This window comes from Primulina tabacum, chromosome 12, assembly GCF_025594145.1.
Source record: "Primulina tabacum isolate GXHZ01 chromosome 12, ASM2559414v2, whole genome shotgun sequence".
NCBI classification, from domain to species: Eukaryota; Viridiplantae; Streptophyta; class Magnoliopsida; order Lamiales; family Gesneriaceae; genus Primulina; species Primulina tabacum.
The window spans coordinates 38,499,341-38,525,520 of NC_134561.1; the positions used below are offsets into that span (position 1 = coordinate 38,499,341).

A 26,180-nucleotide genomic window follows, 5' to 3' on the forward strand; every position below is an offset into this window, starting at 1 on the left:
TAAATTTTAATTATGTTTTGTTGGGTTTTTAATCAAATAGCGTCAACAACTATTTGTGTGAGACGTTTTTTTTTTTCGAGACAAATATCTTATTTGAGATATCCATTAAAAAATAATTTTTTTATGCTAATAGTATTATTTTTTATTGTAAATATCGATAAGATTGACCCGATTCACAGATAAAGATTCATGAGACGGTCTCACAAAAGACTAACTCATAAATAATAATAATAACACGATGAGCCGAGGTTTCCTTTATTTTTTTTTGGGATTTGTTTATAAAAATAAAAAATATAAAAATTAAGCATAAATAAAAAATTTATTATTTTTTACACATAACAAATAAATCATTATATAATAGATTAATATTTTATCAACCATTCGAAGTGGTAATAAAATTGTGAGGGTCGAATTTATTTTTTTTAAAAAAAGAAATCCAACAATTTTGTGTATTTATTTACACTAAAAAAATAAAGATGGGATGTATTCCGCGGCAAAAAATATAATCATCACATCTTAAGCCAAACTGCAAAGAACTACCTTTTTAACGAATAATCAAAAATATGCTCATTTCACAATAGATACAACAAGACACGGATATCCTTCTAATTTCAACGACTGCACTTTTCAGGATGAGGAAGGCCAAAAATAGTTGGCAGGGAATTTCACAATTACAGACAACCAAGGACGAAGGAGAACGTAGACGTTGCATTTGATGCAAATTCGATTATAATTCTTCTTGTTGTGGTGTAACCTTTCTCCGCCGGATGACTTTCTTCTTGGGAGCAGCAGTTGTGCCTCCAACTTCAACTTTATGCTGGTGTTGATTATTCACCTCAGTTTTGGTTGAATTTATTTGGCTTTGGCTTTGGCTCCGGCTCCTTAGCCGTATGATTTCGCCTTTGGCAGATGCCAATTCCTCTTCTAGTTTCCTTCCTCTCTTTTCCAAACTCTCCCTTTCTTTTCCAAGCTTCATCACCATGTTATGGGCATCTTCCAAGTTTTCGCGATCTTCTAGAGAAGCCTGTTTTTGCTCTTCAAGGGACTTGTAGACTGCATCTTTTTCATATTCCAAACTCGAAATCCTTGACTTGGACAACTCAAGATCCTTTGAAAGAGTTGATTCATTCCGATTCATCTCCTCAAGTGTTTTAGTAACCTCTTCTAAATCAGTCTCAAGACTTTTTCGCGATTCTTTGCTTCTTGAAATTTCAGTCTGCAGAATCTTCAACTCTTTGTTTAAAGAAGACACTAGTTTCCTTTCTTTCTCCAGATCTTCAGCTGCAGTTTCAGCTTTCTTGTTGGAATCAACAAGATCTTTCCTTAAGTTGGCAAACTTTCGTTCTGATGCAGTCAATTCTTGGGACACAGTTAGCAGTTTTTCAGTATCCTTCTTGTAGGATTCTCTAGCTTCTGTCAACTCGGCCTGAACCTTTGACAGCTCTGCTTCGAACTTCGAGCACAAGTTTCTTGACTGCTGCAGTTGTTTTTTCAGATCAGAAGCTTCATTTCTTGATTTCTCCAGAGTTTCCTGTGTAATCTCGAGTTCCTGTTCAAGACTCTTCACATTTTTCAATTCAACATTCAACGTTTCTCTTATATTCTTTTTTTCTTGAGTTAAATCAGCAACTAGAGCTTCATTTTTGTTTGCTTCATCCAGCGCAACCTTAAGCTGTTCTTCAATCTGTTGAATCTTCTTTTCTCGATCTCCCAAAATCTTACGATCTGAAGCAGTCTTTTTTTCTGAGGAGGATTTATATTCATTAAACTCCTTTATGATAGCATCAAGCCTTTTACTGGATTCGTCCCTCTCAGCCACCAAAGAAGATAATTCTGCATTCATGTTCTTGAGTTCTGAATTCTTCAACTCCAGCTCATTTTCATTTTTCGAGAGTATGACTTTCAATTGTTGTCGCTCTGAAATTAAACCACTAACCCGATCCTGGGATTGTTGGTATACAGAGCTCAGTTGCTCGAAGTCGCGTTCCTTTTCGGCAATGTTAGAATTACGATTCCGGAGATTATCTTCCTTTTCAGTAATTTCTGAAGAAAGCAAGATCATCCTATCTTCCAAGACTGCCACAGAATCCAGCTTCTCCTTCAACTGTTCTTGCAGTTCCTTTTTCTCGTTTACCAAGTTAATGAGGTTTTGTTCAAGACTCTTGACCTTCGTAACCAGCTCTTCAATTAATCTTCTTTCTTTTTGCAACTCTTGTCCAAGGCTTGTAATGGTACCATTTGCAACTTTCAACCGATTAACTAAAGATTGTTGTGCTTCGCTTGCTTTAGCAAGTTCCTTTCTGTGAACTTCTTTCTCATTCAAAATCTTTGAGTCAAATTTTTTCTCCAGGGAAATGATGGCAGATTCCTTTTCTTTCAGTTTAATATTCACCTGTCCATTCAAGAAGACAAGACATAACTTATAAGCAAAAAATATTACATTCCAGTACCAACTGATTCCAAAAACACAAATAGTTAAGGACTTTGTTGGCGAGACCCACTGTACTGTGTGGCCGCTCATGTTGCACAATGATCGAAACAAGGTTCTTTGGCAGCTGTACAACTTAAAATATTCAAATCGTAACGTTATTACGTATAGATTCTGAAATATAGGTAGGCACTTGATCCTATTGGTGTAGGTGAATGCAATTTGTTTAACTCTGCAAAAAAATTATTCATTTTAAATACTTTGGTCAATAAAATGTGATTCTTTTCCCTTTTTGTACCATTAACCAAGTAAGCTGAACTGCTGTTAATCAGAAACAGGAAACAAAAATCAAGTACCACTCCCTCTATATGCACTTGTTAAGAATTCAAATGCATCCATTCAGGAAGCATTTCCAAATAATCAAAAAAATAAGATAAAGTTCATTGAAATGGCTCACGGATTCTATGGTTGCATCCAAACCAGCCTTTTCCTTCTTTGTTGATACATAGAGAGCACCAAGCACACCTGACGCCATTACTCCAACAACATTGAAAAGTGAAAATGTTGAGGTAGGGAAAGCGTTTGCCTGCACTAATTGCTGGGACACAAGAAAAATTCACTTCAATATATGAACTGGAGAATTATATACAAAAGAGACAACCTTTGAAACACAAACCAGTACTTAAATAATTGTTTCCGTATTATATTGAGCAGAGATGCAGACCTCAGCTACTTGCATGAACTCTTCCGTTCTCATTTCAGTATTTTCTGAAACAAAACAAAAACAACACAATTTAGCAAAAGCCCATCAAGATATGCATCAATCGAACAAATCAAAATTTTCACCACCATCTTGGAGAATCGTGTTGAATGAAATGGATAATGTTAGGCATTGATAGGCAACTAAAAATTTGTGAATTTTCTTATAAACTTTACCACTTGCATGTCATTCAACAACAAATCACACAAGAACGAGGGAATCCATTTAGGTTGTAGGTTTTATTCAGTTTGACTTTTGCACTTACTGCTTCAGGTTTCTCGTATTTGTCTTGCTCAGCCTAGCTGACCTTCATAGGCTGAGTTCTAATAGCATTTGCATAGAAGGGTGCATTATATTTAGTTGCAGCACAGTTGGTGATTAATGCCCCCTGAGAAATTCCATATTATCTTCTCATGTTGCATGGTGTCCATTATTATTGATTCTTTAATTGTGTACAAAGGGTGAGATCTACGAAATTTCCTATGAAAATCAGATGAGAGACATGAAACCTTTAACAGAGCCAAATCATCACGTAAAAAAACGAGGTAAAGACATGTATTTGACGAAGTGTTCACCATGAAACAAAGTGATAATAAATCAAATAGAACATATTACAATTTATTTCGATCTCCAACTAACAAAGAAGCAAGTTTGCTCGAATTTATCATACAGATTAACCATAACATACTAGATTTGTGTACAAATGAGAGTAAAAAGAAGGTTTTAAATGGTGCGAAGAGAGAACCTCTTCTTAACAACACGTGACCATCACAAGTAGAAAACATGTTACTTGAAACTGCTATGCATTTCTCATTATCACAAAAGAGAAGCAACAAAAAGATTTTCCTAATCCAATATGATGCTAAAGCTAGTTTAGAAGCATTCCACAGAGCTAAGATTTACACAAACCCCTTTTTTTATCATTATTCTTTGGACCCGAGTCAAATCATCTGGCACATAAACTAAGCAACAGCCCTGTGCATGTCAAATCCCCAGCCACGGCAAATATCAGAAAATAATAAACTGCTTCTGGAAGTGCCCACTCACGAAATTTTCATCATTTTCCTAACATCTGGTTGTCATGTCATGAACACCTTGAGGAAGTAAATCATTTGCAACTGGATCATAGTGAAGTCACACTTATCCCACCTCTCAACTTTCCGTCAGTCATTCATATGTTTGTTCAAGACATTGGGTATATAGTCGTGGAAACAATTCAAGACTCAAAATGCAAGGAGCTACATGGACCAAGTTCCCCTAGTCTCACTGCCACCAAACTAAACAAAAAGGTGTCTTTTCATTGTAACCACAAACCAGTTGAATAAAGTACATTCCCAATTGGTAACGAAACTTCAGCATTTAGTCAAAACAATATATGGAAAAGGAAAATTTTATTCCTCAAGCCAGACGCGTAATGAAGACGCTACATTAAAATTTTAAAAAAGAAGCAAAAGTATCAGGCTTGGAATTAACCTATTGTGCTGATCTTGAATAAAGTCAACAATTAATATAAACCATAAAATTTCTAAGCATAATTGATGCAAGGCCAAAACTATAGAAAAGGATAATCAAACCATAACCACAATATACAAGAAGAGGAAAAACCATTGCTTGAACCCAACTAACCTGCAGCAAGCCCATCAAGAGCCCCAGCCCTCATGCTAAGAAACGGAATTAATCCAAAACCCATCAACAAAATCCCTCTCCTTCTGCAAAAGTCACCATCTTCCGAATTTTCTTTCTGCACACAAGCCACAGCGGTTCTGTTCTTTCTCCAACTAAGACCATTTCTCGGGCAAGAAATCAAGAAGGAATGCTGCAAAGAACATGAAGATGAAGTCCCAGTGCAAACAGAATAGCAAAGTGGAGACGGGTACAGGAAGCAAGACGGGGCTATCAGGAATCCCATGGCTATCTTTTTTCACGTTTTCTTGATTTCTGGTGATAAGAAAAAGCACATTGCCACCATAGCCCCACTGATTCCAATCCGTTTGGATTTAGATTTTTCATTTATAATATTTTAACTTACAGTATGTGTTGGAATTAGAAAGACCGAATTGCCCTTCAGAGTTTGGCATATTAAAAGAGAGGAAACAAGAAGAAGAAGAAATCCTTTGTGATATGTCAAATTTAATGTTGGATTTGATGTTAAATTATAGATTCCGTCGAATGATATTCATTTTGTAAATAACGGTAAAATTCAAATGTATATATTCGAGTTATTTGTTGTATATATAGATGGGTAGTGTCACGTCCCGCGACCGGGGTTAGTCGAAATCGACGTTATTCATCAATCACATCATCGAAAAACAACCAGCCTCGTAGCACAGTATAAATTGAAACCAGTTTATTTCATAAATTCTCAAAAAAATACCAATGTCTTTACAATTCAAATAACTAATGCGGAAACATCTTACATGGAATTAGAAATACGAAATTCGAAAATAACAAAAAAAATAACATGGCTATTAATAAATCTCGGTATCTCAATATCAACTCAAATCCTATATCTTTATCTTATTATCTCAATATCATCTCAAAACTTGGATCTTTATATGTTCGTCAGTTCAAAAATATACACACGATAATATTTTAAATCTTGAGCTTAAAATATTGTACACGATAAAATTATCCACTCAACTTAGATAATCTTGCAAATCTTACATCTTATAATGAGATAGATACCTGGCGATTGCAAAAAATCCTAATTACAAAATATTATCACGATTAAATAAAAATCTTGGATTTTACAGTTAGATGCTCACATGCTAGTAACAAAAATATATGTTAGTATGACATACATAACGTGAATAAATGACGTTCATGTTATACAAATATATCATAGATATGTATTGATTCTCGAATCTAACATCTTGTAACGAATACCAAACAATTATTGATAATAATGGAAATACCACATTTTATTCTCGATGTAACGAGAATCTTTAGATCGTTGTGAGATTTTTGTCTTGTTTTAAAGATACAATAACTTTTAGACACAATCAATATGTTACGCTTGGTGTAAATTTATAAGAGATATATCCAAAATATTTGTACATTTTTTGTTTATTATTATTATTATTTTCGTTTATATTGTGTGTAGAAAAACGATGGAGGTTACCTCCTCTGGGCCGTAACGCAAGATTTCTAATTGTGGGCCTAAAGTTGGGTGAGCTTTGTGGGCCTAAAGTTGGGTGAGAGCTGTCGTCAGAATCAGTGAAGACCAGCGTAATTTACATTCACACATCCTCAGCTATTCCGCCACCAAAAGATGAGCGTGTCTCTACTTTCTCTTGCCCAACAGATAGTTTTCGTAACTAATTGATGGCAATCACGCGAAATTGGCATTCTTTTGTTGTTCGTGATCTCTGTGGTGGACTTACGTATGCTTAATTTTCTTGTTTGAGTGTTGGTGTAATGATTTTCTTGGATGCTTGAATCTTGAAGGCATGCCCGGGGGATAAAATAGTTACTTTCAGGTAAGATTTTTAATGGGTTTTTGGTATGTTGGAATTTAAGGTGGTTGTGTGGGCAAAGATTCGATTTGAAGTGTGATTTTGGAGTGTTTGGGGATTATTTATTGTTCTTGGTCTTGTGTTGTATTACGGAGTGCCCATTTTCTTGAATATGATTTTAGATCAGCTTTTTTACTTTAATGCTCTATATTTTTCATGATCAGTGGATTCCTCAAGTAAATTTTTTTTAGAAGTTTACATGTGAATTTTTCCATTTTTGCAAAAAATCGTGTAATCCCTAGATACACAAGATAATTTTCACCTGGTTTTTCAGTTATCACAGATACTTATTTTTTATTGAAAGAGCAAGTATAAGTTTGGTGATGGGGAAGTAAATTATTTGGATCCAAAACATTATCTTTAAGTATTGATTTCGGTGTTGTGTAATTACCAATAATGATCTGACCTTTATTGGGTATTCATGTGCTTCATATTGAAGAAAGCTCGTGTTCTTTAAATGGGTGACTGATATTTTATCTGACCTGACATTGATATTGTTTGTTAGGAAATTGGATATTGTTGATCAAAGAAGATATAGTAATTTTTTTGTGTTCTTCTCGGGAGCATGCATAATGGATGATGATGTTGATTCAAGTTACCCTTCCAGTCCTTATGGCACAAAGTGCCAAAGCTTTTCTCTCGAAGATGAGAATTCTGCACAAAATGTTGGTAACCAGTTTACTGAAGATGGTGACAATGATGATGATGATGGTGCCAATGAGGATATTGATGATGAAGTTGAGGATAAGGCCGAGGAGGATGAAGAAGAAGACGATGATGACGATGAAGGGAAGGGTGTTTTAAGGATAGGAGAGGATGACTATGGCGATTTGAATGAGGATGGTGATGAAGATGATGATTTTGGTGATTTACAGAGGCATCCAAAGAAGAGGAAGCTTAAAACGCTGTCAAATTACGAATTTGCCCCTCGAGCGCAGGCTTTGCCATCTGGTGCTGCTTTGATTCCGAAACCATCATACGGTGGACGCAATCCGCTCACAGATTGGACCGAGCACGAAACTTTTATTTTGCTTGACGCTTGGGGAGAGAGATTTCTCAAACAAGGCAGAAAGAGTCTCCGGTCTGAAGAGTGGCAAGAAGTTGCAGAGAAGGTGTCTCAGGAGTCGAAGATTGAAAGAACGGACACTCAGTGCCGCAACCGTTTGGATACCTTGAAGAAGAAGTACAAAAAGGAGAAAATGAAGCTGGGAGAGACAGGGGAATCCACCAGTAAATGGGCTTGCTATAAGAAGATGGATTTGCTATTATCATCAATCCCTCAGAAAGCAGGGCATTTGAGTGCGGTAGATTCAGGAGAGCACCTTAAAGATCATCTGAATTACTCAAATGGTTTGCATGAAACAAGGGATAGTCCAGATAATTCAATATCTACTGAATCAGTTCCTCCCAAGAAAGTTAAGAAATCACAAATCAAGGGCCGCCGTGCATCTTCATTTAAACGGCTCGCTGATTCTATTCAAAAATTCGTTGGGATATACGAAAAGATTGAGAACAGTAAGAGAGAGCGAATGCTAGAACTCGAAAAAATGAGGATGGACTTCCATAGGGACTTGGAATTGCAGAAGAGGCAGATATTAGAGAAATCTCAAGCTGAGATAGCAAAGATACGAAAAGGTGACGACGAAGAATACAACATGTCTGCTGAGAATGACAGTGTTTGATGCATCTGTATCCAATAAATTAATTCCCTAGGTTTTCCTCTGCAGAATTCGATGAAGACTTGTGCTTTAATTGTTCTGCTTATCGCTAAAACCCTAGAAATTGGAAAGAACTTGTATTTTTTAAAGGGGAAAGAACTTGTATTTACTTCATTGAAAGTTATGAGTTTATGGAATTATAACTCGGTAATGATTTACAGGGTTTCTTTTGGTTATTTTATATGTGAATTGTTGAATCGTCTGGACATTATCTTGTTAATATAATATCGTAGAGAAGTTGCTTTTGTTTAGCTGACTCTATTTACTTCAGTTTTATGCATATGGAAGGAATAGAATACTAGAATGTGCACAGGTCCCATCCCATGTTGATATGGGGTGGTGGTAAGTGAATGATTCTAGCAATTTCTTTAGGGTATGGGCCCTGTCAGCGAGGTATAGGATCTTTAAATAAAATTGAGGATGAACCAGATGAAATAAGTAATCACCTCAAGCTGGAATTTTGAAATTAACGCAGATTTTAACACTTTGCTTATCTCATGAATGGGAGAGGTATTCATCTTGTACTATAATGTTGAATACTGAGAATGTAATAAATCCATTGCGGAAAGCTTTTTTTCGCCTGTATATTTCTCTCTGAGTATATTATTGTGTCTATATTTTTTAATTGATAGTTAGTTGTTGTATTGTTCTTCATGTCCTGAGTTGATGTTGAATCAAAGACCTGGAATTCATGTAATTAACATGCAATGGATAAAATAAGATTGCGGATTTTTAACTTTGTTGGTGCCAATTATTTGATGTTATGCACAATCACTGAAGGAAGAGTTGCAGATCCTTCAGAAGCCTGGATCCTATGTTGGCGAAGTTGTCAAAGTCATGGGAAGTCAATGGTCCTTGTCAAGGTTTGTGATTATTTATTCTGTTAACATCAAAGATCCTTTCATTTCGCTTTGCCCAGTTCTAATATTTGTACTTTGTGATGAACTGAGAACATGACAGAAGGCTTCCTGTTCATTTATTCGACTTTTAAGTCTTGTTTCCTTTTTGCATCATAGTTCATCCTAAAGGCATTTATCATATCTCATCTTGACTGGATAGACTGTCAAAAAAATGGTGTTCAGCTTTGTACCTTGGTGAATCTGGAAATTGCTATACCCCATTCTCTCCCTTTTTTATTCTTTTTTGTTTCAGAAATCTTTTGTCAAAGGTGTAGTTTTCAATCCAAATTTATACAGTTTAATTCAAAATGGTAAGGGAGAGACCACTGAATGCCTCTCAATTATGACACTCGAGGTTGAAGGGAGGTTGCCTATTTGTTACCTTTATGAAGATAAAAGATGGCTATCTATTTCTGTTTCAGTTACTTAATTTTGTTCGTGTCTCCTGTTCCTATAAGTTTTTGTCTTGCGGATAACTACTTCAGAATATTCAAATTTAGTTATAAAGCAATGCCATGTATTGTCTTCTTTATTTCCCAACTGGATATTATATTCTGTCTTTTTGTTCTATTTTATGTCTATATTCATCCCAAGGGGAAGTATGTTGTTGACATCGACGAGAGCATTGACATCACTAAGACCATCAACAAGGGTTGCTTAACGTAATGATATCTATGTCCTCCACTTGGTTTTACCATGTATAGTTGATCCACCGGTGAATCGTATGAAAGTTGAAAAGGTTCCAGACTCTACTTATGACATGATTGGTGGTCTTGACCAGCAAATTAAAGAGAGAAAGGAGGTCCATATTTTGGAACTTTTGTTCTTTTGTGTCGAGGATATGCTAACATGCGTTTTCACATTGCTAGTATCTTGCTTTGGTTGTCATTTGTTCAGTTGAATTTCTCAGTTTCATCATATTAACGTCTGATGCACAAAATTCAATCATATTAATGTCATCTCCATGAGAAGTATTAGTTTATGTGTTCTGTTTCTATAAGCTTTAAAGCTAAGGTGGTGTATCATCTTTAGCTTTGATACATCTCTTAGGAAGAACTGCAGTATCCTGCGAAGGCAATGAAAATCTTCTGGGTGTGAATTGGGAGTCGAAGAGTGATTATTTTTTGTATGGGAACTCAGAGGTGCTATGAAGGAGCATGCCGCACATCCCTGGTTGTTATTTATTGGCTTTTAGGAACCTCTTATTATTAAAAGTAAACGGTAGCTATTGATGACCAAACTAGGTCTTAACAATTGAGAGCTGGTATATTTTGAATTTGCTCTTTTTAGTTTTCTCAGCAGATTTCGTGTACTTGTGTTGCATATTACACCTAGTTTAACATATGGCATCTTTTTTAGTAGGTGATTGAACTTCATATCAAGCATTCTGAATTATTTGAGTGTCTTGGAATTGCTCGGCCAAAGGTACGCAGAAATTGGCGACAGTCATTCCATGAAAATTTGAAAGCATTCATGAACTTGCTATCTTTTTCATGTGAAGGGAGTCTTGCTATATGGACCTCCTGGCAAAGGTAGAACTCTTCTTGCAAGGGCAGTGGCTCACCGTATTGACTGCACTTTTTTCTGAGTTTCGGTGTAAGAATTAGTTCAGAAGTACATAGGAGAAAGCTCCAGGATGGTGAGAGAACTTTGTGATGGTCAGGTTTGTTTCATCTAATGTTGTTGTTTATTCATGATTTTATGAAGTGGCTCTCCATTTGTTCATATGATTTTTTATGCCAAGATAATCTTTTGTTTTCACTTTTCAGTGGCGTAGTATTCAAATAGTATAATGTGTAATTTCCTTTTGGTTCTGCTTTGAAAATATCTATACAGGAATCGATGGCTACCGATAGAATTGACATTCTGGACCAAGCTAGATCTACTTGGGCCTGGAAGAATTGATGGGAAAATTTAGTTCCCAAATCCCAACAGCATTTTTGTCGGCCTTCAGGATTTCTTGGTACAAACGATTGGCCTCGGAGTCGCATGTTGTCCCTACAAATTGAACATAGATTTATGATCGATATATATACTTAAAAAATATCTCTTTCATCCACTTTTTCAAATTATGCTAAGCGATATTCATTTTCGATACTAAAGCGCGCCACCAAGTATAATAGAAAATCTGATGAACATATATTTTATACCCAATAATGTTACTCAGTGCCGCAACCGTTTGGAAACCAGTACAAAAAGGAGAGGAGGAAGTTGGGAGAGCGGATTTTAGAGAAATCTCAAGCTGAGATAGCAAAGATACCAAAGGCGAAGATGAAATGTAATCAAAGTTTCATGTTGAAAATACAAGAAGAAGACTATAAGTTAATAAGATGAAATGATACTTTTATGACTATGAGGTCTTTTTGATAGATGTCAAAAGTAAATACACGATATCTTAAACTCAAAATGGATAATATTATATCATTGTGAGGATATGCGACTTGCTTCTATGACACAGCATGTTTGTCGAGAATGACAGTGTTTGATGCATCTGTATATAATAAATTATATAGCATTGTCTGTTTGACCACTTAACGTCGTCATACCATAAAAGCATAATCGATTTCTTCTTTCTGTACGTATGACAATAAGATGAGAATATATATTGGTATTACACATATTATTGTGCTATCTCGAAAAAAACAAAAAAACAAAGTTTATTTCCTACTATTGTTGCTCATTTGCAACTTTTAATTAGTGAGCGCACGACAGATTCGCTTGGTGATCAACAATTACTGTTAACAAGTACGTGAAAAAAAAAAAATAATAATCTATACTATTTTATTAAATTTTAGGTACTTAAAGTAACTAATTTTGGTGTCATATATTAATAAAATGTTAAAATTTTAATGTAAGTTATATGTAGTTCAGCGGATAGAGTCATTGTTTTTTGGATTTAGGTTATAGGTTCAATTCTAAGTGATGTCATTTTTTTATTCTTTTATTTTTTAATTTATTTTTTAATTTATATATAAAAATTACGATGTAGTTCTTACTATTTTGATCTTCATTTAAATATAAATCAAATGAATTATAAAAAATATTATATCAGCACGCAATGCGTACTTCGATGCACCAGTATTATACGAAATCTGTCGACCATCCGGCGATACGACGTCGTGTGCTATTTATAATGGCAAAAATGGCGGGAAGAGGAGCTTAGTGTTGTTAGGGCTCCAAGTCCAGCATTATTCTCCACATAGCGTACTCCGAAAGATTAATCAATTCAGCATGCCAACATACAAAATCAGGGGAATCGATGTGGATTTCCCTTACGACGCCTACGATTGCCAGGTCGTTTACATGGAAAAAGTTATCCAGTCTCTTCAAGACGTAAGTTTGTCTGTTAAATCCGTTTTGTTTTCGTATTTCTCGCCTTATTGTTTAGTAAAATTCTTCTCCCAGATTTATGACTGCCACACCCAGTAGAGGGGAGAAAAGATTCACTTAATCGTCTGTTTCAGGCTTGTATTCTTATTTTTTCGTTTTGCAGCAACTAAAACTGCGGTTATCTGAATAAGTCGGATACCCAAAGTGGCCAAGTTAGATGCTATGCAATTGAAATAAATCTATTTTGCATTAGCGATAACCTTTTTTTTTTCAAGTGGGGATCTTGAATATTATGGATCGCGATTTATTTCTTTCTGGGTTGAAAGTGTCAATTTGGTCTAAAAGATATGTTTTTGGTTTTGAATTCCTTGTGTTGGTCATGTTATTCTTATTTCCTGTAGATACCATATGGATTGTTTCTCCAGATTCTGCATTATGCTTGGGATTTCCACAAAATCAGATGCTAATTTTGTTAACTGTTACATCCATGGTATTGAAATCTCATTCATTTATGTATAACCATTTATGATGCCAGAAATGTAATGCACTATTGGAAAGTCCCACTGGAACCGGAAAGACATTGTGTCTTTTATGTGCCACATTAGCTTGGAGGAAAAGTTTGGGTGATTTTTCAAGAGGTTGGAGTGAAAGAAGTCATGTAAGAGGAAGCCAATTTCCAGATGACGAACAGTCGCAATCCCGATCCTCTAAATATCCCACCATAATTTACACATCTCGCACCCACAGCCAGATTCGGCAAGTGATACAAGAGTTGAAGAGGTCCAACTATAGGTCAGATCTAGTTGGTTATAGTTTCTTTGAAATTCGAGGACTGATTTGTTTGAATGTCTTGCTTCACGAAGCTTCCAGAAAGGGGAACTCTTGGGTCGATAATTATCCTTTTTTTGTTTGTGTTTGGATTCCTTGTGAAATGATAATTTATTTTATATAAGATGTATTAAACAATAACGGGATAAGGGATGAACAGGAAATGAAATGTATTACATAGAAAAGAAACGTGAAACAGTCTGACTTTGAGGGGCTATGGTTATTGACAAGATTGTATCTTTGCTTTCCGTTCAAATATAGTTGCGCAAATACTTTTTGCTCACTCTGAACGCTTATTGAAATTTAGTGAGAGAATTCTTCTGATTGTTTACTTGCCTTGCTCTCTCAGTTCCAGGAATTTTCATTCAATTCAGTCCCCACTTAAGCCATTTATGCCGTTCACGATTTCTTTTTAGTTTCTTTCAGCAGTTCACTGCAGGTTTTATGCCCTATTTATTTTCTAATGGTTCCTATTTATGGTTGATTCATTTTCTTGTTCATATCTGGATATCTTTTGTACCTTTCACACAATAAGGACTATGATTACATTGGATATAGACACAAAATGGCAACTTGTCCACAGGAATAATTCGTTACATTTTCCATTCTAGAACATATTTAGGTCTGTCATGTGTTCTTACTTTGTATGTATTCCCCTGTAGTTCATAATCATACCATGTGACTGTTAGACATGTGGGACAGTTTCTGATTATGTTCTAGTTCGTTTCAACTGATGCCAGTTCTCATGAATTTTTTATGGACTGATCTATTTTTATGGAATGACATTTACATTCACTAATATTTATATTTTGTTCTCTAAATAATATTGAATTAATTTAGATTTAACTCAATAAAGTTCAGACCCAAAATGGTGGTGTTAGGATCTCGAGAGCAATTGTGCATTCATGACGAAGTAAGCCAACTTCATGGAAAGACACAGACAAATGCTTGCCATGCCCTATGCAAGAAACGTACCAAAAGATATTGTGCTCACTTTTCGCGTGTTACAGGTATGTGTGATACATTTTTGAAGTAGTTAAAGACATGATTTGGTTCCATGATATGAATTTTAAGATGTGTTTACTTGCAATGGCTTCAAGAAGTAGTTAGTCAATTATCTTTGAAAATGCATGATGCTAAATTTATGAAAGTTTTGATTTGTTCCAATTTCGTCCCTAGGCTGTTAACTGGCTAACATGGGCTTTATTTTTAGAAAAACAAAGCTATTTTAGTTGTTTATGATATCAAGAAGGAATGAAACTAATAAGAACCACATTTACATTGAGGAAAGGGTTACTGATGTGCAAATGTTGCACAACATTAATTATCTTTGGCTTTTAAATTTGTGGCTGATAGAGTGTATATCATTTTGATGCTGACCGTAGTGATTTCTGTATTTTGTTGTTTTTGTCCGTATTGTAATATGTTGTTCTGCTTCCTTGTATTTCATAAATGTTTACAGAATTTTTGAAGAATAATTCTAGCCTTGGAGATGATCCAGTTGATATAGAGGACTTGGTCAATCTCGGCAGAAGCTCGGGACCGTAGGTTTATTCGTTTTATATGTTATCTATAGCAGGCAGTTGATAAAGATGAATTTGCACATGATTCTTTTACTATTTTAGGTGCCCGTATTACCTGTCGAGGGAGTTGCACAAAGTGGTTGACATCTTATTTGCACCCTACAACTATCTTATTGATCGTGGAAATAGAAAATCATTATCCGTTGATTGGAATAACAGCATCCTCATTTTTGATGAAGCTCACAACTTAGTATGTATGACTGTATCATCGTTTTTCTTATCATTCAATTCATTAATATGCCTATGCTTTCCAGATTTCGGGAACGAGTCAATCTTCTTATAAAAAACAATCAAATTTCATAAGCTTTGTTGCTGACTTCTGAAAATTATTTGACAAATGCAGGAAGGTTTGTGTGCTGATGCAGCCTCTTTTGACCTGCCTTCAGGCCTATTGACAGCTTGCATATCTGAGGCAAAAAATTGCGTTGATCTTTCTATTACTAGAAGGGACATGTCAAGTGATAAATCTTGTAATCCAGATAATTTTGCTATTCTCCGAGGTAACAAATGGCATACATCTTGATGATACCTTCCCAATTAATCGGTTTATAAATAACCAGTGATGGAGCCAATCCCTGAAATTCGTTAATCTTTTATCCATCTCAACTATTTATTCTCCATAACAATATTATCTGTTTTGAAACATATTCCGATACAGTGGCATGTTGACTTGAAAGAGCTTATTTCTACTTAATCATGCATAGTCTTAAGTGGTTTGCCCAAGATGTTAAATCATAATTATCGTCAATGTTGGTGTTTCTGCAGCCCTTCTATTGAAGCTGGAGAAACGAATAGCTGAGGTGCCTATTGAATCAAGAGAATTAGGCTTTACAAAAGCTGGGCCCTACATATATGAGCTATTGGCTGAGCTAAATATAACTCAGGAAACAGCTACCATGCTCATGAATATCATCGATAAAGCATGTGTACTTCTTGAAGAAGGTAAGCAGTTTCTAAATTGACTGTCAATACAATCTTTCTATTCCTGTCTGCAGTTTCAACTTACTAGACAAGATTGTATTCAAAGAGATGGAGTTTAGCGTTATTTATGATCTGACATAATATTTATTGTAATTATCTTATAATTTTATCAGATGCAAACACCAGTGAAAGTGGAGGATTGAATAAAACGAATGGATTTGTTTGCAAATTAGAGAGCATGGGCGACATTCTTAGACTGATTTTTAGAGATAACGGTACTGCTCATGCCCAATACTATCGGGTATGTTAAATTAATTCCCTTTATTATATATTGACATCATGAGTTTACAGGCTCGGACAGTTTCATGTCAACAGGCTACCTCATCTGCTCATATGTACTTACATGGTACCTTGACTTGACCTTTGACAGCTTCATGTCCAAGAAGTTGAAGCTAGTGCTAAAGATGCCTTTAGAGGTATCTTGTGCACTCCTTTCTCATTAAAGGATAAACATCTAGCTTTATGTTTCCACTTAACTGATTTTGTGATTTCTTTTAATTTGTACATTCTTGTAGTCTGCACCATTTGTTTAAGAAAGTGCCAAGTCTATTGTTATGGCATCTTCTTGCAGTTAATTCTCAGTGATACATTTGTCTTCATGATTCACTTAGGTTGTGGTCCTGAACCTACCTGTTGATTGATATTGAAAAGTGTGAATCACTTCAACAGTATCATTTTAATCTCGTAAATGATCATTTTATTGCTTAATCACATGTTCATCATTTCATAATATTTTGATTATTTGGTTATAAGTTCGTTGTTTACTTTCACACACATTTGGCTACATGCCTTGTGCCAAATTATATTCGCATAGGAACATGTTAGTGCTTGTGCGATGAATCATGCAGTCATGCTCATGTCCGTTTTCATCTGTGCACTGGGATATGTGAATGAATTCTGTAGAATGCCCTCCATTTTCCATTTTTTTTGGTCTTTTAGTCGCTTATATGCAATTGGACCCTATATCTATTATCCTGTGACTTTAGTGAAATCTACAAGGACATTAACTTTAATCCATCTTTATCTGAAAATTTGAACGTTCACTCAAGGCTGTAGAACTTTATTTGCAAATTTATTTATTTTTCCTGTAATTTGGAATATGTGTGAAAATACAAATCAAGTTTTGAAATATAAAGTAAGTTTTCTGATAAATGTTGATGAATTGGTGTGAGAATTCAGGGAAAACATCAAGAACGTTAAGCTGGTGGTGCTTCAATCCTGGAATTGCGATGGAAGAATTCTTGAGACTGGGTGTTGGATCCATCATTTTGACATCTGGCACATTATCACCCCTGAATTCATTTGCAGAAGAATTGAAGTTGTGAGTGACTGTTCATAGAGGCATTGACCTCTCATAATCTTTTTCATAATTGCTTTGCAGAATCAGCTGCTGATATTTTTCCCTGCTGTAGAGAATTTCCTGTTCGGTTGGAGAATCCTCACGTTATATCGGGAAATCAGATATGGGCTGGAGTTGCACCAGTTGGGCCATCTGGCTATTCTTTCAATTCTTGTTATCGCAATCGTGGTTCTGTTGAGTACAAGCTGGAACTTGGCAATGCCATTGGTATGTATATTTCACAGTGATAACAAGATCAACGATGCTACTTTTTTTTTTTATTTGGCAGATTGAAATATACCATAGACGACATTAATTTAAATCTTTTTATAAATAAATGAATGTCTACTGAATTTTGTTGTAAGAATTTATTTGAAGACATACTAAATTGTAATTGATGTCCCAGTCAATTTTGCTAGAATTGTACCAGATGGGCTCTTAGTATTTTTCCCATCTTACTACCTTATGGAGCAATGCATCAACTGCTGGAAAACTAATGTAAGGCATCTAAGTTCAGGGATAAAATTGGTTTGCCTGGATTTCCTTTGATTGATGGAACCCCACATTTGCAGGGCCAACAAAATTTAGCTAATTCAAATACAGTCTGGGAAAGAATGTGCAAGTTCAAGTCACCTGTTGTGGAACCTAGGCAAGGCTCACTTTTTTCTTTGGCAATTGAAGTAAGTTGGCTGAATGCAAGATCTGTTGTTTATGCTTCTTCTGTCAAGAAGTTTTATCTGAAAGATTTTAGCCAATCCATATATTATCGAACAGGATTATACGACAAAGTTAAAGGAGGCAACAACTTCTGGAGCTATATTTTTTGCTGTTTGTCGCGGAAAGGTCTGGTTATACCTCAGTAAACTTGATAGTTTCTTTTGTCCTCCAGACTATATGGCTTGTTTCATTTAAATCTTTACATATGCATGCTTGTACTGTTGAACCATCCAAAAACAACATTTTTCACATGTATTTCAAAAGTCTTTAGATTGTTTATGTCTGATCTTGTCATACTGCAAAAATATTGGTTTGAGATGCTTTTGTTTGACTCCGCAGAGCATCCATACTTGCTAAAAGAAAACAAACAAGTGATGGTAACAATCTACTAATTAATTCATTTCAGTTAAATGTGCATCAGAAAATGGTTTTCGCACAGTATATGGATAATAAGACAAAATTGTATAACATGTATTGGAATACTTTTTCTCTTGGGTTTGCATAATTTCTCCTTAAATTTATGTCTCGATCTTGGTTTTTATACTGAGACCGTAAATATTCTTTTCTTGGGAAATTATTAAAATAGCTTTATTTAGGACGTGTTTATGAATCAAGTATATTTACCGAAACTTGGTCAAGCCGTTTCACCCCGCAGAGCATCGGTAACAACTAACGATCTATTGATCATGTTCATTTCCGTTAAATATGCATTAGAAAACTGTAATCACACAGTATATGGATAAGAAGACAAAATTGTATAACATTGTCATAAGAGCACAATGCTGAATATTTATCTGATACCTGGTCTAGCAATGTCCTATGGTTTATCATGCCTAAATATATTGAGTCATGGAGGCACATGGAAACATTAATCAAGTTCGTGACATGATCTAATTTGTCATCACATGTATCATCTGGATTTTTAAGCACATCTGGCCTAACTCAGCTGAAATTTACACGAGATCTGTTGGTGAACTATTTGGCCCATTTTTATGAATCCTTTCAAATGGTTTAGTGTGCTTCATTCTTATCTTTTGTCTTTATTTGGTACTTTGAAAACTGTATTTCTTCACAAAAATATTGTACCAGGCAAAATGTGTCTGCTACTTTACGTGTGTAAGATGAACTTTGTTATAATTTCTAGCATATATTAATAGGTGAGTGAAGGCTTGGATTTTGCTGACCATGCTGGCAGAGCTGTGGTCATCACTGGCTTGCCATTTGCTGCCATGAATGAACCCAAGGTTTGTCCTTTTGTCGCGTATACGGTATATATGTCCATTTTCACCTACAAAAGTTCACTGGCCTCAATCCACCCCAAACTGGGCCTGCCAACCGGATTAGGGTATCTATCGAGTCAAAATTTAGGAAAACTGATTATACCTGGCCGGGTTAATTTTGGTCCATGGCCCAAACACCCAACCAGTTGGCCACCTTAACGAGTTCTCTTGTCAATGTTAACTTCTTTCTTTATTCTTTACATGGGGGAATCTGTCCTGGCATATTATGTTGTGTTTTTGTAGTTTTTTTCCGTGTATTTTCTAGTGGCTAAATTGTGATCACCATCTTGTATGTTTTTTCAGGCTTATTTGCACACCTTAAAAAAAACAATTGTTAAGTCTATAATCATTTTTCCATGAACTGCTTCGACTTGAATTTTAGCGTCATTGAATGTGAGCTTACATAAAAAATCGTACAAAAGTTCTTTCATTGGGTTGTGAGATTTTTGTTACTATGATTTGGCGCTGACTGGATAAACGACCATCATTTTATTTTAGAAATAATATATGTTTTGCGGTGAAATATATCTTGCTTTTCATTTTCAAGAAAATTTACGGTGAGATGACTCTTAACATGGTTCTCTTCCGGTATGAGAAGTGTGCTAGTGGTAACTCACATATTGATTCAACTTTAACCACACCTGCATCCCCACCACCTTAAATTTCTAAGGAGCTATTTTCTGTTATTGACGGGGAGACAGGTTCGCCTGAAGCGTGAGTACTTGGATCAACAGGCACACTCTAAAATGATCAACATCAAGGTATTCTGGTTGCTAAGATATTTAGATAAATGGGTCTTTTATGTGATACTTTTTTACGATGCTTAAATATCATGAGATTTTACCGACGTCTCTGTGAATGGACAGGGTTTGACTGGAGAAGAGTGGTACTCTCAACAAGCATCACGGGCTGTAAATCAGGCTGTTGGTCGTGTCATTCGTCATCAACATGATTATGGAGCAATTATATTTTGTGATGAGAGGTAGTTGTGGGTTGACTGCATCTTTGATATTGATGCCAGAGTGGAGGAAATTATTGTGATCTTAGGGTTACAAGTAATTGCCCGTTAGTTTTTCGAGTAAATTAAATCGGGCACCTTCTGTTGTCACTATTTCGTGATATTAGACAATATCCATCGACCTTCAAACAAAATATTCAGTTTCTGATATTTTTAGATTTCAATGGGAAGTTTTTTTTGGTACGGTGTGATAACACTCCAGGTTTTCCAGCATGGTTGATTTGAAGTCTCCAAAAAAAACTTCCCATTACAATCTAACAATATCAGAAACTGAATATTTTGTTTGAAGGTCGATGGGATATTGTCTAATATCACGAAATAGTGACAACAGAAGGTGCCCAATTTACTTTACTCGAAAAACTAACTTGCAATTACTTGGTGCCCAATTTAATTAACTCGAAAAACTAACTTGCAATTACTTGTAATATTTGTCCCATGACGAACATTTATTGAAACCTAGTATTTCATTAATGTCTAATGTAGTATCTAGTGCAATATTTGTCCACAAAATGATTACCTTCAGTCATATGATATGATTATGTGGCTTCAATTGATCAAACATGTACGGATATATTTAAGCACTGCCATGAATTTTTTTATAATTCATCTTCTGAATCATAACTAGGTTCACATATTCGAACCGTCAATCTCAAATCTCCCAGTGGATACAACCTCATATGAAAGTAGGTTTGTCTATTTTGTGGGGTCTTTTGTTTCCTCTTTTGTCTCTCTTTTTTAACAAAAATTTTAACGTCAACTTGTGTTGCAGTGTTACTCGAAATTTGGTGATGTGGTTTACACATTGACTCGATTTTTTCGAGATGGAGGAACTCGAGGCCCTACGAAACTAGAATTGGCACGGAATGATTATCAGGGTAAGGATTCTTTGGTTTGCTAATGTTGGAGTGCTAAATTTTCTTGTGCTTGTTTCAATGTAATTTATGATAGATCCAACACTTATTTCTGCCATGTGTAACGAAATTTATTTTTCGTTTTGTATAATGCTTCATAATCATGTACGCCATGCGGAGTTCTTGTACATTGCAAAGTAATGTGGTTTTGAATCGCTATATTTCCTGTTTTAGTTCTCTTTCTGAGTGGTTATGAGTCATGAGATGCTCTGAATTACAAAGTTGAGAGTATGTGCAGAGTTATAGTCGATTTTCACTTTGCATATCTGTCTACATGTTTTTCATTTAGAAGCATTGTCTATTGTTTGAAGTTTTGGTCCTTTGTTCATGTCACAAATAGATAAGGAGATTTGTGGGCAAATCTGGATTTGCTGATACAAAGGATAACCACATTGAGGGGGAGAAATAAGTTGATCAGATGAAGCTATGCTAATATCAACCTAACAAATAAATGAGCACTTTGTATGGATATGATGTGATGTTTATTTTAGGGAGTTTGACAAAAAAAAAATTTCATTCACAAACCTTGTAAACCTTCTAAAGTTAGTGTGCCAACCTTATGTTTTGGACCAAATATGAAAGACAAATCCACAGTCGAATTCCAAATAGATCAAGGCTGTAGCCAACATTTGCCAATGGGTTTGATGAAGAAGGATGAACTTTTCTAGTTACCCTTTTTCTTTGCATAAGACAATATGATACAGTTTAGTGTGTTATATATTTCCCAGAATACCAATGCCATCAGATATATTTGGGTAAGAACAATTCTGAATTCTGTAGTTACATATTGATCATTGCAGAAAATTTGAAAGTTTCAGAAAGCCAACTTCTGGGCAAGTTTCACCTTAACAAGCCTCTTGTTTCCCAGGTAAATGTCAATTTTCTCATGATACTATTTTATTTGAATTAGAATGGATGCCGTGTCTTATTCAGTTGACACGCATTTCCTTTTTCTCTTTCAATTGTCTTCAGACAACATCCATACACCCAACATTCTCCTTGGAGACAGCATCTTCTGTTAAACAAATCAAACAAGGAAATATTTCTGGCAAGCTCGGAGAGATAGTTCCTGCCAATCGCTCTCATCTGACTCCAGACAAGCATTTTCAAGATTCACCCATGATTTGCTCGAGTGATATAAACCCAAGGAAAAGAATTTTGATCTCAAGTGCAAACCAAAATATAGATGGTTTGGATGGAGATACCGGTGAACTGATTGCACCTTGCTCATCGAAGAAACCTAGCTTATTGATAACAGGGCCTAATCAATCAAAACATTATGAGAAGTTTGAAAATCAGTTGAAAATTTTAGTAAAATCTGAACACCTTCAAGTGACCGAGAATGTCGGTACTCAGAATCATCAAGAAAATGTAGAAGTCCTGGTTGGTGATGAATTTTTTGCCCAAAAGAAAAATTTGGCACTTACAAATTGGGAACACTTACAGAAGGAAGTTGTTTCTCAGACCGTGCCTCGTAATGATGAGAAAAGGGGATCAGCTTTTCTCTCTCAGGTGGATGTTTTTTTGTCCTTTTTCCTCATTATCTGGGATAGGACTTAACTAGGCATCTGCATTTGGGAAGGTTTTGGTAATTGCTATTACCACTGACTTTGTCTAAGTGTCTTTGCTACTGTTCTACATCTTCTTGATACTGGAGTATTACTTTGTGACTTCTAACTTGATATGCATCATATGCCCCAATCTAACAATCTATTTACATGTACCTTGTAGGTCCGAGAAAAGCTTAATGATGCTGAGTATAAAGAATTTGTGAACTTTATGAAGGCACTGAAGTCGAAAGCAATGAAGATTGGCCATGTTCTGCAATCAATTGCAAGATTATTTTCTTTTCCTGACAGGATCTCCCTTCTTCACGGGTATTATATATATTTTATTATAATGTTTTTCTTACTGTCATCTATCTCCCATTGTCTTTTGGTCATGTTCTAGATTACACAAGTCTCTGGTCCCCACTAGCAATCTTGTTTTTCAACTGATAATCTCGGAGTCCATATAAGTTTTATCTTGAGATGAAATGGCCATGGTGGAAGGAGGTGAGCATGTTGGGAGGAGGCAAGATGTGATTCTTCGTCCAAAATTATCAAAGGAAAGTAGGATCATAAGTTCTGTAACAAATATGTTCTTTAGTTAAAAGTGGGTAAAGGTTATGATAGAGAAGTGATTATGGAAAGTGGATTGTGGAGGTGTAGTGATGACACCGAAGTGCTTAATATTGTTAATTTGTTTCTTTATTTATAAGGAGGAAATACTTTAGATTGGTGGTGTTGTTTTGCTCCTCCATAGTTGGCCACTGTTAGTGAGAGACCTTGAAAATCTATTTCTGGTCACAGCTAACTATTTGGCTGGGAGGAAGAGGTGTAGAACATGTATATGCATGCTTTATTTTACTGAATATTTAAAGATATTCATCCTGTTTTAGTATGTCCCTCTCTGGAACACGGGGATAAGGGGAGAGTTTTTAGGAGCAGAGGTTTCTGAAAGCATAGAACTTCTTTATCTGCCTCGGATTTGTTTATGATTTCTTAAAAAAGACTATCATCAACTTCTCAATTAGCTTTGTTGATTGTCAACAGATTCAAGGAGTATGTTCCGGTAAAATATCAATCTTTGTACGAACATTACTCATGCATGGCCACTGACAGAAATGAGGCTGTCATTTAAAGTAAGGAATTATCCCTTGCTGCAGGAATTATATATTTCTGAATGTCATTTATTATTTAATATCAGTGTTTTTATCTTGTTTCTTCCCTCTACCACAATTTCTTGACTGGAGAGTATGTGTTTATTCCAGTGAGGATTTAGAGAAAATAATCTCTCTAGTGAGAAGAGGTTAAAAGTTCTTGAAATGACAGTCCTTGCTGTCTACATTGTGGGATTAATCATGATAGCTGAATTTTCTCCCTAGCTTTAATGATTCATTTCTTTTGTGGACTTGTTCATGTAATTATTATCGTTAAATGCTGTAAGCCAACTTTTATTGAGCGTTGGTTGTGAAGTAGTGATTCTCTTGATTACACTTTTGAAGTATTTGAGGCCGCCTCCCTGAAAAGGTATTCAGAGTTATGGGATGGTACACAACTTTTCGCTATAGAAGTTAATTTTTTTATGGTTGATACACTATAACCGTCACCTAGCTGAAGGGTCTGTTGACATGTTACTACCTTAGTTTTGTTAACAGAGGAGATGAGAATGGCAGACCCTTCTTGCATTAGAAAACAAGTTCGTCCACACCGTGCAATTTTCGAGTAAAAGGAGCTTCAAAAGTGCTATCATGTTTCAGAAGTTGCTGGAAAAAGGCATCCACCCCAAACTATTAGAATCTAAAAATAGAAGGTGCGACTTCACCAGGTTTTGTCTAATCTTATATTTCATCATTTTGGTTATAATAAATGTATTTAACGTCTATTCAAATGGCCTTGCGTTTATATTATTTCATTTGTCCGATTTAGCGATACAATGTTTCTTGTCGGATTAACTGTACAGAGAAAAAATAAAACATGCACTATTATATTTCTGATTTCATACATGAATGTAACATGAATCTTGAAAATGGACTGATTAATAATTGTTTTTTTATAGCATCCACCATTCATTTAGTCTGCAACACCAAATGAACGGTGAGTTAGGGATGACAATGAGTCTACTAGGTCTAACTTGTATTCGGACCCGACCTATTAGGGACGGGCATTAGTACGGAATATTCAAACGTTAAAAATATCATTATATCTTACAATGTTTAGTGATGTGGAAAAATATTAAGAAAAATATCTTGATTAAATTAAATTTGTAACAAGAGCCTTAATTTGAATTACTCGTTTATTTCTTGTTATGATTGTGTTAATAAATATTATATATGTCAAAATATAGTATAAATATAATTTTTTTGACGGGTTTTAGAGATCTAATAAGCGTAATATGATAAATTTCGGATATGAGTTTACATTTGAACGTGTTAGATCGATTATGTTTCCTTAAAAATTTTAACGGATTCGAGTTTCGGATCTTGATGGACCCGACCCATTGTCATCTCTACGCAGGTGGATACTACCTCCGGTGTAACACATCTGACGTAGCATAAAATCTCTGAAATCTCATAGATTTGAGGCTTACTAACAATAAAGTCCGACCTCGAATGCATACAAGGATATATGCATTCTAATCAACACAAGGGTGCTTTAGGATTTGGAAAATATTTCCAAACCTATAATCAAATGAATTATTATGGATTTTAAATACTCTAATAATATCCCAATTAAATTTTGAAATGGCCACACACACATTTAACTGTTGCTGTAAGTTAAAATTAAGTCTCTCACTAATCGCCCGGAAGAAGAGTAAGTCTCTTGTGAGACGGGTCAGCTCTAACGATATGGACAATAAAAAATAATACTCTTAGCATAAAAAGTAATATTTTTTCATGGATGACCCAAACAAAATATCTTTCTCACAAAATACAACCCGTGAGACCGTTTCACACAAGTTTGTCCCGGAAGAATTTTGATTAACAATAAAATATCCTGTGATTTTATGTAAATTTTATTTAAATATTCTTTTAATTATCTCATCAAGATATTTTATATATATATATATATATATATATATATATATATATATATATATTTGGTTATAAATGTAGCTAGATTTGACACTAATTAATACACCTATCTAGTTTGATGAATGATTGCTAACGCAACCTTTTGTATTGAAGAATTTATTTCCATTTATTGCTAATATATAATATATAATATAGGTCTTATGACATTATATTACTTACTTTAATTCATTGTTGCTGACCTATTTTAGAACAAACCAATGGGTGCATATATTAGTACCATCAGCCCCTAAATAATAA

General features: G+C 35.1%; 4 protein-coding genes across 8 annotated transcripts; 3 read left to right on the forward strand and 1 right to left on the reverse strand.

Annotated features, from left to right (window-relative positions):
* Positions 1 to 496: 496 nt before the first annotated feature.
* Positions 497 to 5,190, reverse strand: LOC142520792 (MAR-binding filament-like protein 1-1). 3 transcript variants are annotated; one of them, XM_075623918.1, is made up of 4 exons: positions 4,815 to 5,190; positions 3,153 to 3,196; positions 2,886 to 3,026; positions 497 to 2,392 (listed from the first exon to the last, which is right to left on the reverse strand). In XM_075623918.1, the coding sequence occupies exons 1-4, from the start codon at positions 5,095 to 5,097 to the stop codon at positions 728 to 730; spliced, it is 2,133 nt and encodes a 710-aa protein (XP_075480033.1). In that variant the 5' UTR covers positions 5,098 to 5,190; the 3' UTR covers positions 497 to 727. The 3 variants fall into 3 exon arrangements, with proteins under 3 accessions (XP_075480033.1, XP_075480035.1, XP_075480034.1); XM_075623920.1 differs by lacking the exon at positions 4,815 to 5,190 and having other exon boundaries at positions 3,111 to 3,196; XM_075623919.1 differs by lacking the exon at positions 4,815 to 5,190 and having other exon boundaries at positions 3,105 to 3,196.
* Positions 5,191 to 6,353: 1,163 nt separating this feature from the next.
* Positions 6,354 to 8,672, forward strand: LOC142520794 (trihelix transcription factor ENAP2-like). Its single transcript, XM_075623921.1, has 2 exons — positions 6,354 to 6,667; positions 7,209 to 8,672. Exon 2 carries the CDS (start codon positions 7,276 to 7,278, stop codon positions 8,383 to 8,385), a length of 1,110 nt encoding a protein of 369 aa, XP_075480036.1. The 5' UTR covers positions 6,354 to 6,667; positions 7,209 to 7,275; the 3' UTR covers positions 8,386 to 8,672.
* Positions 8,673 to 8,804: 132 nt separating this feature from the next.
* On the forward strand, positions 8,805 to 11,386 carry LOC142520795 (26S proteasome regulatory subunit 8 homolog B-like). 2 transcript variants are annotated; one of them, XR_012813990.1, is made up of 4 exons: positions 8,805 to 10,122; positions 10,683 to 10,745; positions 10,822 to 10,983; positions 11,157 to 11,386. XR_012813990.1 is itself a non-coding variant. In XM_075623922.1 (3 exons), the coding sequence occupies exons 1-3, from the start codon at positions 10,045 to 10,047 to the stop codon at positions 10,906 to 10,908; spliced, it is 228 nt and encodes a 75-aa protein (XP_075480037.1). In that variant the 5' UTR covers positions 8,805 to 10,044; the 3' UTR covers positions 10,909 to 11,143. The 2 variants fall into 2 exon arrangements, 1 of the variants encoding a protein (XP_075480037.1); XM_075623922.1 differs by lacking the exon at positions 11,157 to 11,386 and having other exon boundaries at positions 10,822 to 11,143.
* A 1,037-nt stretch (positions 11,387 to 12,423) lies between these two features.
* Positions 12,424 to 24,733, forward strand: LOC142520781 (regulator of telomere elongation helicase 1 homolog). Of its 2 annotated transcripts, none has more exons than XM_075623903.1 (24): positions 12,424 to 12,653; positions 13,186 to 13,442; positions 14,340 to 14,488; positions 14,941 to 15,022; positions 15,104 to 15,251; positions 15,405 to 15,561; positions 15,827 to 16,003; positions 16,156 to 16,283; positions 16,413 to 16,458; positions 17,222 to 17,363; positions 17,455 to 17,609; positions 17,788 to 17,879; positions 17,954 to 18,061; positions 18,156 to 18,224; positions 19,256 to 19,342; positions 20,080 to 20,139; positions 20,245 to 20,360; positions 21,022 to 21,079; positions 21,166 to 21,271; positions 22,108 to 22,175; positions 22,280 to 22,819; positions 23,039 to 23,184; positions 23,902 to 23,990; positions 24,495 to 24,733. In XM_075623903.1, exons 1-23 carry the CDS (start codon positions 12,552 to 12,554, stop codon positions 23,987 to 23,989), a joined length of 3,081 nt encoding a protein of 1,026 aa, XP_075480018.1. In that variant the 5' UTR covers positions 12,424 to 12,551; the 3' UTR covers position 23,990; positions 24,495 to 24,733. The 2 variants fall into 2 exon arrangements, with proteins under 2 accessions (XP_075480018.1, XP_075480019.1); XM_075623904.1 differs by having other exon boundaries at positions 24,507 to 24,733.
* The last annotated feature ends 1,447 nt before the right edge of the window (positions 24,734 to 26,180 follow it).